This window comes from Neofelis nebulosa, chromosome 5 (genome assembly GCF_028018385.1).
Source record: "Neofelis nebulosa isolate mNeoNeb1 chromosome 5, mNeoNeb1.pri, whole genome shotgun sequence".
In the NCBI taxonomy this organism is placed as follows: Eukaryota; Metazoa; Chordata; class Mammalia; order Carnivora; family Felidae; genus Neofelis; species Neofelis nebulosa.
The window spans coordinates 18,315,512-18,331,133 of NC_080786.1; the positions used below are offsets into that span (position 1 = coordinate 18,315,512).

Sequence of the window (15,622 nt, forward strand, 5' to 3'; positions counted from 1 at the left end):
CTCTCCCATATCTTAAGAAAGGAAGACACCTACTGATCTTCAGGGTATATGTCTACTGATACTGGAGAAAAAGAGTACTATGAAAGGAAAAACCCCAATGCATTAAGCTCTGAGAAAATCTGGGTAGAGAATCTGGAATTTTCTATTCCCCAAGTACTGTTATTTCAAGGGTTATCTGAGCTGGTAATGGACATTGCAAGAGTCAAAAACAAGAATTAAACTAAATCTCTGAAGGTCATTTAATGCATCCATTTAATCACCAAATGATTAAATTATTAATTAATAGAGTATAACAAGTATCCAGCGCTCTTATTCTCCAGCGCAAAGTGTAGCAAGGTTCTTCACAGCTTAATTTAACAACATAATTATGACACTCTATGAAAGGAAAGAATATGATTTATTTTTATTACTCAATGTTTAGAAAAAATAAAAATGAACACTAGATTTCCCCATTAACCTCTTTTCCTTACTAAATGCCAAAAAGATATTGACTCTATAGTCCTGGACATTTCCTTCAGCTCAGATATAGAATTCTTTAGATTCAGTTTGGGCTAACTGTCCTATATGTGAATAGGTAAAGGTACAAGCCCATGCATAGGAAAGGTCAAAAACAATCCATCACAGTTATGTGGACACAAAATTCTGAAGTCATTTATTTCTAGGAAATATGAAACTGTTGTCTTTGGTCTTTCTTTTTCATGTAGGGTTTCTTTAGGAGAACCATTCAGAAAAATCTCCATCCATCCTATTCCTGTAAATATGAAGGAAAATGTGTCATAGACAAAGTTACGCGAAATCAGTGCCAGGAATGTCGCTTTAAAAAATGCATCTATGTTGGCATGGCAACAGATTGTAAGTAATCTTTTTCCTCTTTTTCGTATTCAAGGAGTGTTGATTGGGGAAAGGTTTGGTTCAAGGAGATCAACTGGGCAGAAAAGAAATAGAGGCTCATGTGGACAGAGGGAAGACCTGTAGCACTCCCAGCGACCCCTCACTCCCAGTCATTGCTGGGTGCTTTCCATCCTACCCCTTCCCTATCAACTCCTAACTCTCAAAGTATCTAGACGACAGGTAAGGGAAAGTGAGTGAATTATCCCTAGCACATCTGCAGGACTATTAGCAATACTCTGTTTGCAAGAGAGTATGAATGAGTGGTCTTGTCCATTCACCTGGATGAGGTGTGGTATTACACACAACATTCATGTGGTGAGAGCCTTGTGGACTAGTCCTAATATTTTTCAAAAGAAGAGACAAGAATTTATTTTGTGGACATTTTTGGAGATGGGGCACTGGCAGAAAACATTGTGTTCAGTAATTTCTGAAGAATGTGAGGTTGAGTGCTATATAGCATGAGTCATCCTGCAGTTGGGTGTTTGTTATATTTTTAGCCATAAAAACATTCTAAGCTCCAGTCCTCCTACCCAGTTTTCAAAGTGCCACAGCATATGGCAGTGAGATTAGCCATTGGAGTCTCTTCTTCTCGCACTGTGCAAGGGATTTACACCAGTTCTTTTAATTAATCTAATAATAAAATAAGAATTGTGTCACTCAGAATGTGTGGCCTCCATTTTGCCAGGCGTCAGGGTTAATGACTTCTATTGGCACAAATGTTTGCACCTCAATGAAAGTCTCTAACTTTTAGTTTTAAAAAAGAGAAGAAAAAGAAAGAAAACCAAAAAAAAAAAAAAAGAGAGAGAGAAAGAAAGAAAAAAATGCAGTGAGGATTTTCCTCATGAAAGAGGAAATAATCATGGCTCACATTTATGTGATAAAAAGGGTTCCCTCCACTAGAACAAAAAAATCTGTGAAATGTCCTGGTTTTCCCATTAGAGAAGACAGAATGGGGAATCTTTAAAAAGGAGGAGGGTTGTGTGACAGCTTTAGGCTGGAAATCCTGGGTTAATCCCCACCTCGGGCTGAGTGTGTTCTTTGTCTTTATCTTTTAAAGACTTTAGCCACGGCCAACAATATGCCTGATAGGGATATGTGAAATGATTGACCTAGAACCAAATATTTAGATGTGCCACTATAAGGAACTGTTACTATTGAGTATCCATTTCATTGTTTTATTGAGAAGTTAAAGATATGAATATTTACAAGGTTAAAAAAAAGCTCAGTGTTAATCTGGACTAGGTGGAAATTAATTTTGAATGCACCCTATGAAGCATTATAAGAGCTCAGGCTTTATAATCAGAAAAACTGTTGGAGTCCCATATCTGCCACTTACTAGCTGTGTGACCATCAGAGTTAACCTCAGGTTTCCCTTCTGTGAAATTTATTGCCTACCTTGCAAGTTGTTTTCAGGATTAAATTAGATAATGCATGTTAAATGCAACAATCCCCAGCACAGAGGAAGCATTTGGGAAATGGGGCTATGAGTACAGCCCATTTATTAAAGGGAACAATCCCTTTAATAAGGGAACCTAAATGACTAAACAGGGCTCATTCCCATTTCCCACATTTGCCATTGCTCACCTGACTTTGACGATCCAATCAAGTCTAGATGATCTGGGATTCGTTATTCTGTTTGTGGATTAGCTGAGTACTTTTGGTTCTCTTCTTCCTGCTATGTTTGCTTTTTTTCTTTTCCTACCAGGTCACACCTTCATCAAGAAATGGCTCTAGGACAGTGATGTTGTAGAACTGGAATCAGGAGTCCTGGGTCTTGCCTTGGCTCTGCCATGAACTTGCTCTGTGACTTTAGGCAAGTCATGATCTCTCTGGATCAACTTCCTCCTCTGTGACAGGAGGGAGTTGGGCTAGATAATACCTAAGGTTCTTTCCAGTTCTAAATACTATGACTCTGTAGCATAAAACCTGAGCCTTTCCATTCTACTGATAGTTACTAAGAGTCTGGTGAAATGGCTTCGTTTTGGAAATTAACCCCAGAAATATAGGCTTCTTTTTCCTGCCCTTCTTATTTCCCCATTGCACAAATGGTAAAAGTCATGGCTATATTTACTGACCACATGTAGTGCATTATCACACTGAACACCCTCTGAAGTGGGAATTATTGAGCCTGTTTTATACAGGAAGAAATGAAAAAGCTCCAAGAGCCTGAGCAACTTGCCAGAGGTCACACAGCTAGAATGTGGTAGTCTCGGGATTCAGACCCAGCTCTTTCTAGATTCCAAAGCCTGGGCTCTTTAACCACCATTGAGGATAGACCAGGTAGAGACTAGAGCAGAGTGAGTACCTGTGCAGCCTGAGATAGGTTGAGCCACATTTCAATTAGCACTTAAGAGAGCTAACAAAGAGGGGTGCCTGGGTGGCTCAGTCAGTTAAGCGTCTGACCTTGGCTCAGGCCATGATCTCACAGCCTGTGGGTTTGAGCCCTGCGTCGGGCTTCTGTGCTGACAGCTCAGAGCCTGGAGCCTGCTTTGGACTCTGTCTCCCTCTCTTTCTGCCTCTCCCCTGCTCACACTCTGTCTTTCTCTCCTTCAAAAATAAACACTAAAAAAATATATTTTTAAGAAAGCCCTATTTATCTGAGGAAGGGGATCATTAGCCTCCTGTTTACTGCTCCAGAACTTTTCTTTAATAGGAAGTTCTTTTTACTAAGAGCCACTTGAGGCAAAGAAAGGAGGAACAGAGAGACCCTAAGAGTGAAGTCAGATAAATGGCTAGACGGACTTATCTGTGAAGCCGTGGATAGAACAGATTTTACCTCCCTCTGCTTCATTCTTATTTAGGCTCACCTTCTGTGGAGTTGGGATGCCCAGTGTCCAACTCCCCCCAGAGCTTTTTCTTGAAAAGCCGGCCAGCCATTGGGAGTCTGGCCCTAGGTCTCGTGTCAGAGACAAGCTAGTTGATGGCAGTTTGCTGCTGGGGGGAGAAAATACCCCAACACGACCCACTCTGCAGGACCCGCTAAGCCATCTATGCATGAGTGGTCCCCGCCCCTGAGGCTCCTGGGTGCACACGCAGTCTGCCATGTGTCTGGGAGTGTCCGTGTGTTTTGTCTCATCTTTCCTCCTCTCCCAGTGGTACTGGATGACAGCAAGAGGCTGGCGAAGAGGAAACTGATTGAGGAGAACCGGGAGAAGAGACGACGGGAAGAGCTGCAGAAATCCATCGGGCACAAGCCAGAGCCCACAGACGAGGAGTGGGAGCTCATCAAAACTGTCACGGAAGCCCACGTGGCCACCAATGCCCAAGGCAGCCACTGGAAGCAGAAACGGAAATTCCTGGTAAGGCTCCCCCACACAGCTAAATATCAGGCGCGTGCTTGGCGTTTTCTGCTCAACTCAGTCCTCATTACCCTGGGATGCTGGTGCAGTTTCTTCTTGGAAACTGCAGTTCCAAGAAGTCAAGCGACTTGCAGAGTCAGAATTGGAACCCAGGTCTGTCTGAGAACAAAGGTCATTCCTATGATCGATGGCTTGTGAGTCACTAAATTCTAAAGCAGTTTCTTAGTGCACATTATCTGTTTGCTTTTGCTGGTAATAAGGCCAGCCTTGAATCAACTCATCAGTAACATTCTTTACCTGCCAGCTTTCCCTTCTTAAACCCATTTCTTCTCTCAGATGCCCATGTAATACAGTTAGTCTCCTAAACTCACCCTTTAGAATATCCCCTTTAGAATAACCCCTAGAGGGGCGCCTGGGTGGCTCAGTTGGTTAAGCGGCCGACTTCGGCTCAGGTCATGATCTCGCGGTCCGTGAGTTTGAGCCCCGCGTCAGGCTCTGTGCTGACAGCTCAGAGCCTGGAGCCTGTTTCAGATTCTGTGTCTCCCTCTCTCTGACCCTCCCCCATTCATGCTCTGTCTCTCTCTGTCAGAAAAATAAATAAACATTAAAAAAATTAAAAAAAAAAAAAAAAAGAATAACCCCTAGAATGAAGTGTCCTATATCTCAAATATATGTGTATGGCAGTAGAAGTCAAGATGTTTAGCTTAAAATAAAAGAACTCAAGTCCAGGAAGAGAAAGGGAATGGGGGTAAGGAGAGGGTTTGGGAGTGGGGATATAGAGAGAACACAGGCATCTCCAGACCCTTGGAAGATCAGTGTTTGATGTTTTTATAAAAACTAACCATTGTGAAAGTCCTTCTCATTCATTTCTCCTTTGGACCTCAAAATGCTTTGGGTTGGGCTAGAATTACTATCCCCATTTTAGAGATGTGCAAACCAAGCCAAAGGCCTTATTTGGTTCACCCAAGATCACACTACTAGGAAGTGGCAGCCAGGCCCAGAAGTCCAGGCTGTCCACCCACCTCACCAAATGGACTGCCCCCACCACCATCAGCTGGTGTTTGACCATCTCAGAGTCTGACCTTGCCCTTAATTTATAATGTGAACCCTTTATGAGCACCTCACTGAGCCCCGGCAGCAGATATTCTGTGGTCTATTTGTATCTCCAGGTTACATTAGCATTCCTTCCCATCTGAACAAGAAGGTATAGTGTATAATTGTCCTCATACCTCAACATCACCATTATAAGGAGATAGTCTTTTTATGAAAACAGTATAAAAATAACTGAAAAGAAAAATCTTACCCATAAGCTACCTGCCCTCAATTACTTTCACTGTTGTCATGAGCAGGTTCTCACATACTCTGTTGATGGCATCCATGAACAGTAATTTAGCAAACACTTAGATGGCTCTTACCAAGTGCCAGGTACGATTCTAACTGCTTGCTGTACATTAACCTATGCCAACCATGTAGGTAAATGTGGGTAAAATCTCCATTTTCCCAAGCAGAGAATTGAGGCAGAAAAAATTAAAAGGAAACTTACAAAGCTCCTTTTAAGGTACGTAGTGGTGATGGATCCTGCCCAGCTCCAGGATCCATGCTCTTAATCACCACACTGTACAACCTGGTCACCTATCCAAACCCAAAGAGCCTTTGAAAGAGACATGTCTTGGGGCGCCTGGGTGGCGCAGTCGGTTAAGCGTCCGACTTCAGCCAGGTCACGATCTCACGGTCCGTGAGTTCGAGCCCCGCGTCAGGCTCTGGGCTGATGGCTCGGAGCCTGGAGCCTGTTTCCGATTCTGTGTCTCCCTCTCTCTCTGCCCCTCCCCCGTTCATGCTCTGTCTCTCTCTGTCCCAAAAATAAATAAAAAACGTTGGAAAAAAAAAATTTAAAAAAAAAAAAAAAAAAAAAAAAAAGAAAGAGACATGTCTTTGGAGGGGCCACCTCTTGGTGCCTTGATCTTAAATCCTCAGGACTACTCTGGTATATCTGCCAGGAATGAGAAAATATGAATTCTGGATAGATAGATCAATTCTAATCCAATATATTTAGGGCATTACAAGAGATAGTCCTGCCTACTCCAATCCTAAATCTGTCATCTCCCCAAATGTGTCAGCCATAAAAGGAGATTGTGAAAACCACTTCCAGGCCTGATTTCAGAGTAGTGACTAAGTAAATTTAGTGGAAGATTTGGGGCACATCTGGACTTCTGGGGAATTTTGCATTTCAATTTTCTCTACTCCAAAAAGAGAATGAATACCAGCCTAATTAAACCGTTTCCATGGTCACTAGGGTGCTTTTTCCAGACTCTAAAGATCTGTTCTTTTACTTTAAAAAACATTTATTGAGCAGCTACTGTGTGCCAGGAAGTGAATAAGTCAGCTCTATTCCGATGGAGGGAGAAAGACAGTAAGGATTAACCAAAAAGATAAATGCAGGTGGTGGCATGTGCAATGAGGGAAATAAACATCCTGATGGGACAGAGTGATTGAGAATTGGAAGTGGAGAGAGACTTCACTTCTCCCAACAGGGTGGTCAGAAAGGTCTCGCTGAGGAGGTTACACAAGCTGTATCTGAAAGCCAAGAAACAAACTGTAGGGGCACCTGGATGGCTCAGTCAGTTAAGTGTCTGATTTGGGCTCAGGTCATGATCTCATGGTCGGTGAGTTTGAGTCCCTCGTCAGGTTCCCTGCTGTCAGCGTGGAGCCCGCTTTGGATCCTCTGTCTCCCTTTCTCTCTGCCCCTCTCTCATGCTCTCTCTCTCTCAAAAATAAACATTAAAAAAAGAAACAAACAAACTCTGTAGGGTAAAATACACTCAGATCTCTTCGTGTCTCATGGTCTCTTTAGCAAAGATGGCATGATTGCTAATGATTAAAAACAGTGAGGTCTGCACTTTTAGCTCAAAGGCTCCTTATGCTTTTCATCAGTCTACAGAAGGAACCAAAGAAAGTATGGCACAAAATGATTTGCCATTAGTTTTTTGTCAGGGCCATGAGGTTATCCAGGAACAAGAGTTTTCTTCAGGAAGTTAACATTTACAGAGCAACTGTTTTACCCAACAATCTCCCTCCTGCTGTGGAGCTGACATGAAATGTATATTTTGTAGATCCTTGTTCTGTTCAAGAAATTGCCCCTCTTGGTCCAAATATAAAGAACTGCTTCTCTAGGCCTTTTTTTTTTTTCACAGGGGTGCTGGGGTAGATCAGAACACCTCCACAGTCCCATTTGTCTCTACAATGAGCTTCATTTCTATCATCCAATCCTCTTCTGTGCCTGGGATCACCCCCACATCTCCTCAGCGGAAGGACCACGTTCCATTCAGTACTGTGACTTCAGTGTCTATCACACGTATGGTTGAGATGTACGGTAGCTTTTCTTAAAGATGGCTGCCATTAGAGTCTTTCTTGACTATATATACAGCTCATTCTCTCCCATGGAGATGTGGAGTCCATTCTTCTCTCTCATTGAATGGGGGCTGGTGTGTGATTCCTTTAAGCAACGGTATTTAGGGGCACCTGGGTGGCTCAGTCAGTTAAGCGTCCAACTCTTGGTTTTGGCTCAGGTCATGATCTCATGGTTTTGTGAGTTCGAGCCCCGCATCGGGCTCCATGCTGATGGTGCACAGCCTGCTTAGGATTGTCTCTCTCTCCCTCTCTCTTTGTCCCTCCCCCACTTGTGCTGTCTCTGTCTCTCTCAAAATAAATAAATAAACTTAAAAAAATATATATATATATTATATATATTTTATTATATATATATAATATATATATAATAAAATATATTTTATATATTTTATTTTATATAAACATTTTTAAAATATTTATACAAATTATTTAAAATATTTATATAAATTGTTATTATATTTAAAATATTTAAAATATTTATATAAATTATTTAAAATACAATATTATTAAATATTTTATTTTATATGAAATATATTTTATATATTTTATAATATATATTATATATAATAAAATATATAATATGTATTATATATATATTTATATATATATATATATATATATTTTTTTTTTTTTTAAGGGGGCAACAGATTTTAGCACAGTGACTTTTAAGGCCAAATCCAGTGCCAAACCAGACACCAGAAACATGAGTAAAAAAGCCAGTAGATGACACCAGCCTCTGCTGCCATCTGAGGACAACTGTATGAGGGACCCCAAGTGAGAACCACCCAGCTGAGCCCATCAACTTTGAGCATCAGTAAAAATTTGTTGTTTTAAGCCAGTAAGTTTTAGGGTAGTTTGTTACACAGCGTAGATAACCAGAACAGAACTCAATAAATATTTGTTAAACAGAATGTACAGTTCCACTGGCCCATCCTCAGAGACAGTACAGTTAAGCCCTGTGTCTCAGCCAGTTTACATATTTACACACACCTCTTGCAGAAGAGTGCCTCCAATTGAGTATTTATGCTCAGGAAAAAAAATTTCACTGAGTGGTAAATTATTCCTGCAAGGACATTACGAATCCTTCATTAAAGACATTAAATGATATCCATGTCTGAATAGGCTTCTACATGTTAGGATTTGTGTTCTGTGTGGCTTATGGCCTTTATTCTGCTTACAACACTGCTACATATACTATTTCACTTATTTGTATGTGATGATGGCCCATCTTATTTTGAAAAAGAATTTGAGGAGACTATTAAATGGTATATAGTAATATATCATAAGGGACTAAAAATTATATGTTGTCATAAAAGCTGGAAGTATTCATTTATCTGGAGCAGGAAAGTAATTTATTCCCCAAAAAAAACTTCTTCATCATTTTTTACCCTGACACCAGGACTCAAGTCAGAAATAGAGACTGGTGGTTTGACCTGGGTTTCAAATCTATATTTATGTCTGTGAAAATGACAGTCACTGGCAAATAAGAAACTTCTTAAATAGCCATGCATATTTTCATAATAATTCAAAGCCATTCTTTAAAACTACTTCCAAAAGCATTTAAATCATAATTTTCTGGGGGCGCCTGGGTGGCTCAGTCGGTTAAGCGTCCGACTTCGGCTCAGGTCACGATCTCGCGGTCTGTGGGTTCGTGCCCCGCGTCGGGCTCTGGGCTGATGGCTCAGAGCCTGGAGCCTGCTTCCGGTTCTGTGTCTCCCTCTCTCTCTGCCCCTCCCTCGTTCATGCTCTGTCTCTCTCTGTCTCAAAAATAAATAAACTTAAAAAAAAAATTTTTTTTTAAATAAATCATAATTTTCTGGTTTTCTCCAATCCACTCAAATCCCTAATGGTACAAAAGTGCCCAAAGTAATAACCCTTTGGGTGTGATGACAATAATGACGAAATATAGAAGTGCACTGCGTGGGGGCACCTGGGAGACTCAGTTGAGCATCCAACTTTGGCTCTGGTCATGATCTTGCGGTTCGTGAGTTCAAGCCCTACATCAGGCTCGCTGCTGTCAACACAGAGCCCACTTCAGATCCTCTGTTCACCTCTCTCTCTGCTTGTGCTCTCTCTCTCTCAAAAATAAATAAACATTTTTAAAAAAAGTGCACTGAAAAGGGAACAAGGGGCATCTTATGACAAACAAGGGAAGCAGTGTCTCTTCACCAAGGGTAACTCACTTCTACACCTCCCAAGAGTGGGAAGACACTTGGTTTGGAGTAAACCCCATACCAGCAACAATATTTTCTGTTGACATTGTGTTATTATTCTGCACCCTTCATTCACATGCAAAGATGTGACTTTGGAGGGATTTTCCACACAAGTATAAAGTGTGACCATTAGAACCAGGGCAGGCCTGCCCTATTTTTCCCTGGCAGAGCTACTCTCTGATTTCACATGCATGACTGGGAAAGCCTTAGAAAAGTGGCATAAGCGGAAGGGTCAGGCAGGATGAGTGATCTGGCCACATGTGGTCTATGTAGACAAGAGCACTCAAGTCAGAAAGGCTTCTGTCACACCTGAGATTATGATAACTACATCAGAAGAAGGCAGGGTTGTCTAGTAATGTGCATGGAGATTGGAACCAGACAGCCTGAGTTCAGTGCTTGCCTCTGTCGCTTTATATGTATATGCTTGCTGCTTTTTAATTATGTGACTTTGGGCAAGTTACTTCACCTCTATGGCTCAAGTGACTTTACACCACACGGTATAAAAGTTATAGATATACGTGCTTGGCATATCATAAACAACCACATTAGTGGTGCCTATGTGCATTATCCCTACCACCCCCGTCCTCACATCCCATCCCTGCTCATCCCAGGAAAATGGAGAGCCTGTAGTAATATCTCAAAGCCCAGGGACCTTTAATCACCATTTGTCTGGGTCTTCCTGCCCCTCCTTACAAAGGTGCAAAAGACACGCTGTGATCAGCAGAGAAAGGGGAGTCTTGTCTGGCCCCATCCCACTCTGCATGTGCCAGAGAGTTTGCAGGTTCAAGCCAAGAGGTCCTCAGCTCTGGCCAGCCATTGCAAAGAGGTCAACTGGCAGCATCTGCCACTCACCTGAACAATACTGATGAACAGTCCAAGCAGAAAGGCACTTAGTCTCCATTGGGGCATCACCAGCCTGCTCTAGCACTGAGCTAGTTGAAGCTCACCCCTGCACACCCCTGAATCTCTCTCTTTGGGCCCCCCACCTCCTCCACTGCCCAAGAAGAGACACTCTGGATTCCTCATTGTCTCACACCCCACATCCAGTCCATCAGAAATCCCTGTGTCCGGCTCCCAGAAGAGGTTGGAGTTCTTCTGCTTCTCTCCATCTCTACTGCTGCCCTGTAGTCCAGCCCACTTCATCTCCTACCCAAAAGGCTGTTGCTGCCAGCCCATTTCTTCCTCTGGCTTCCCGTATCCCTATTCTGCATCATAACCCAAACTCTCATCCCACTGCACCCCTACTTGAAGCCTTTCAGTGGAGCTGCACTACACAACCCTGTCTCCTCCCCACAGCCCACAAGGCCCAGCATCACAGGACCCTTACCTGCCTCTGTCCTTCATCTCGTGCAATCTCTGGGCTCTGAGCACACAGGCCTCCTTTCTGGCCTTGGGACTTGGCACTGGTTTTCCTTTTGCCTTAAATGCTCTTCCCCTGGATCTGTGGAGGGCTGTCTTCCAGTTAAAGCTCACACGTCACTTCTCACCCTGGGCTGCCCATCTGCTTCCTGACCCCTACATACCATCATGTCACCTTCCGTCTAATCACAGACAGAAATTCTTCTGTGAGAGTACTGTTTTTGTTTATTGCCTGTCTTCCCTCAATTACAGTGAAAGTTCCTTAAGGATGCATTGTTTACTGATGTAACTTAGCATCTAGAACTAGGCCTGGCTGCATAGTTGAACGAGTATAAACCTACATTTATTCACTCAACCAACCAACAAGCATTCTGTCCTCCACCTTTTAGCCCAATGCTTTCCACAAAGGAGACAAAGATACTTAAGGGCTTATGCACCCCACCCAAGAAATCCATATCTTAGCTGTGAGCCTATATACCTGCAATATAATAGTAATAAATGCCTAAATGCCATATGAGTGATGTACATGAGCTACCGTATGTTTTCCAGTGAGGAAGGCATCATTTCACACAGGTGATCTGGGAAGACTTTAAGGAGAAAATAGAATTTGAGTGGGGTGGGATTGGGAATTGGCCAAGATAAGATGGAAGCAGGGACTTCAGAGAAAGTACAAGTCAGAGGAAAGGCAGCTCCAAACCACAGCAGTGCAAAGCCACCTGGGGAGCAGATGGCGAGAGGTGGGCTCAGCTGGCACAAGAGGTCCATGAGGGCAGGCGAGGAGGAAGACAGTCAGAAGGTGAACTGGCAACAACCCTATGAGCAAGCTAAGGCAGTGTGTGCCACACGGGCAAAAACCAGGCTTTGCCCACAGCCTACGCTGGTGAAGCTGCAAGCCCGAGGCTTATCATCAGTACCTGAGTTTGCTCTCAGTGCAGACACGTGTGTGCTTGTGAGCAAATATAACTCACGTCATGGATTACAAGGCTACCAGCTATATTAACATAGCTGATGAGATACAGCTGATGTCAAATATTTGTACTCCTGTTTTTAACATCTCCCAAATATTGCAGCAAATGATCTGTTGTCCATATGGGTGAAAAACCTTTAGGGATGTCACAGACAAATTTACATGGCTCAACCTTAATTTTTCATACCTGATGGGTGAACTCAGGTCAATTCATAGACTATGTCTGTCTGTCTGTCTACTTATCTATCCATCTATCCATGTATATTTTCCGGTATCCAAGATCCATTATGGGGATAACCCTTGATAATAATAAAAAGCTTTTTACTTTGTATATGATTTTACTTCTAGCAATTGTATTTTCCATTAAATACTCAAAGACTTAAAAATACATTTTTTTTCCTATCCTGATATTTATTTTTCAACAGAAAAGCTTGTGAGGTGGTTACATTTGGGGGGTTAATTTTAATTAAAATTGCTGTATTTCCTTGTATAATTTCCCCCCTTTTCTCAAACCTTTAGAGGTATCACAGGCATGATTCGAATACCCCGTGAACTCACAGATTAAATGGAAATTTTTAACATCAGTATTGACTCACACCTTTCAAAGGACACTGAATGCCATTCAATAAAATCAGATTAGATCTATCATGTTCAATGACAAGACATTTGGAATCAACCAGGCCAAACTATTAAAAATATTAACATATTTTTATTGTTACTTCTAAAAAACTTCACCCCATGTGTGTGTATGTGTATAAAACGCCGTTTCTTTTTTCATGTGTGACCATGTCCCTCTTATCAGTCGATCTTCATGACAGAGTCATAAGACAGACAAAGCAGGTGAGATGAGCCTCATTTCTGGGGTGGGAGAAATTACAAAGACCGACGAGGTGAAGAATACGAGGAACAGCAGTGCCCAAATGTGCCTTTTCCCTTAGCTCAGTCTATGTGAGAAACACAGAGAGAAAGAGAGAGAGAAGCTGTACGTGTGGTTATTCCATCAATTCTGTCTGCATCCAGAAAGCCAGCAGAACAGTAACCTTCCATGGGTTCCCCATGCCAACAGTTGCCCCAAAACATCATCACTGACTGTGATAACATGACAGACTAGGTCCCTTTCCCACCCACTTGCTGCCTGCAAAGCAAACCACCCTCCTCCCAAAAAAGTAAAATAAAATAAACAGAGAACCTACTGGATAACCCAAGCAACCCTGGGCTGCTCCTGTTGACCCTCGTGCCCTGGAAACAAGTCAGTAAAAGAATCACCCTTTGCTTTTCTTTGTGCTAAAAATTAGATGTGAGCAATGACTGGGGACGTGTGAAAAGAAAATGGTAACTGGATTACTCTGAGCTGGATGCAGTTACTGCCAGCCCGGTGGTTCTCAAAGTGTGGTCCCAGACCAGCACCATTGCTCCAGGAAGTTGCTAGAAATTCAGGTTATTCCCAGACTCTACCCCTGATCTACTGCATCAGAAACTCTGGACACAGGAGCCCAACCCAATGATTCTGATACAGGGATGTTTGAGGACCACGGCAGTAGGTAGGCCACAGTCTTGTCACAAGTGATGTGCCCCCACCACTCTGCAAGTGAGGGATTCAGCTTTGCTTGACTCACTCATAGTGCCCGTTCCTCCTGCCCACCTCTGCCCACTGTCTCACACCTCCCAACCTTGGGTGACTGGTTCTAGTCTGTTCACTGTGGCTCTAGACAGAGATGGTCGTGGGGTAGGCGTGAATCTCTAATCCCTTTGATGACCTTCACAACTTCCAGGAAGGCAGTGGGAGAGGCTAGTAAGGGGAATATTAAGAGGAGTAGAATTTTGCCCCCTGGTGTCAAAAGTGTACAGGTTATTAAAACTTCAAAGTAGGGGGTAGATGTGGGGCTCCTGGCAGATTGCTGTGTGGAGTCTGGGTGACCGATATCCCAGTCCTGGCCTCAGGGGATTGTTCTTAACCTCCTTGAGCCCTTTGTTTGCTTATCTGCCAATCAGGATTGTGTAAGGACTGCTTGAGATAATGCGCTCCCTCAAAAGGGGCTGGCTTGCTTGGCCACAGATAAATAGTGGTCATGATTATCACAACAAGAAAAGACAACAGAGAGGACTATTACTAGCAGGAAACACAGGTGACAAGAGCAGATACATGAGACCGTGATGGTCTTTGAGCGCCCTGCTAAGGAGCTAGGGGGTGCCAATGGACAACTGGGTGGCTAACACAAGCACAACCACCTGGGAGGCTTGCTAAAATGCTGATTCTGCACCATTAGGTCTGGGGAGGGGGGGTTTCTAACAAGTGTCCAGGTGACACCCAACCTGCCACACCACCCTTTGAGTAGCAAGGCTATGGATTGTTCTTGGGCAAGTCAATGACACAGAAGTGCTCCAGAGACACTAAACACTGGCAAATGACCCACTCTGCCCAAAGTTTGCCAAGTTTACACAATTCAGTTCCTGTAGGTGACTTAGAGGTCTTTCCCCTCAGCCCACTGAGACCTCCTCCTACTGGAGTCTGTAGAGCAGACAGGAACTTTGAGCCCCAGCAGCTGGGTCAAAAGCAAGAATGAATCCACAGGGTGCTACTCGCCAGGACATCCCATCTCATCCCATCCCATTCATCACGGTCTACACACGCCAGAATGTTCAGTGCTCTGAAAATGCTACCCCAGAGCCCCAAGCACATATGTCACCCGGCATCCTTTGCGCATTCAGAAGCAGAACCCAAATTCCTGTTGTTTCTCTCTGGCTCCCTTCTTCTCTCACTTGTTTTCTCTCTCTTTATTTCTGCGGCAACATTCCTGTCAACATTATCACTGGCGGCTTTCAAAGCAATGGCCAACACCTATATCTTTGCTCAGAGAACTGAACCATGTGAAACTGCATAGTTTGTTAATAAGCAAAGTGAAAACTAGAAATTGTATAGTATGTCAATTCAGAAGAGATTTTCTGCCACACGAGAACTATGATAAATCAAGATCCTCCAGGTTTTTCATTTAAATCTTTCTTGTTTCTCCTCCTTAGCCAGAAGATATTGGACAAGCACCAATAGTAAATGCCCCAGAAGGTGGAAAGGTTGACTTGGAAGCCTTCAGCCATTTTACAAAAATCATCACACCAGCAATTACCAGAGTGGTGGATTTTGCCAAAAAGTTGCCTATGTTTTGTGAGGTGAGGAAACTGTTTTTCCTTCTGCATTATTTTTCGTTATAGTTCCATCAATTTCCAGGAATACTGACTATTATTTATAATTTAATATTAATTAGTAGGGACTTAGGTCACGTGAAGGCAATGTCAGTACAAAATGAAAATGCACTGTTTCATTTTTTATTTCCCTACCTTCTCTATTCAGTCATCATTCATTAGCTTGTCCACATGAGGCTGAAGATTCTCTCCTTCCACTGACTCCAGGCATAGGGAAATAGGACAGCAATAACTTCTATTCATTCAGCACCTATGATGTCCCAGTTACCATGCCCAAGTCTGCCCAC

At 42.8% G+C, this 15,622-nt stretch overlaps 1 protein-coding gene across 14 annotated transcripts in view; it reads left to right on the forward strand.

The window, feature by feature from the left end:
* THRB (thyroid hormone receptor beta) overlaps window positions 1-15,622 on the forward strand; it is a 390,903-nt gene that overhangs the window by 356,109 nt on the left and 19,172 nt on the right. For all 14 annotated transcript variants that reach the window (XM_058729739.1, XM_058729736.1, XM_058729734.1 and 11 more), the window contains 3 exons: window positions 705-852; window positions 3,985-4,190; window positions 15,156-15,302. In XM_058729739.1, the coding sequence (XP_058585722.1) occupies window positions 705-852; window positions 3,985-4,190; window positions 15,156-15,302 (501 nt within the window). The remainder of the gene's footprint in view (window positions 1-704; window positions 853-3,984; window positions 4,191-15,155; window positions 15,303-15,622) is intronic.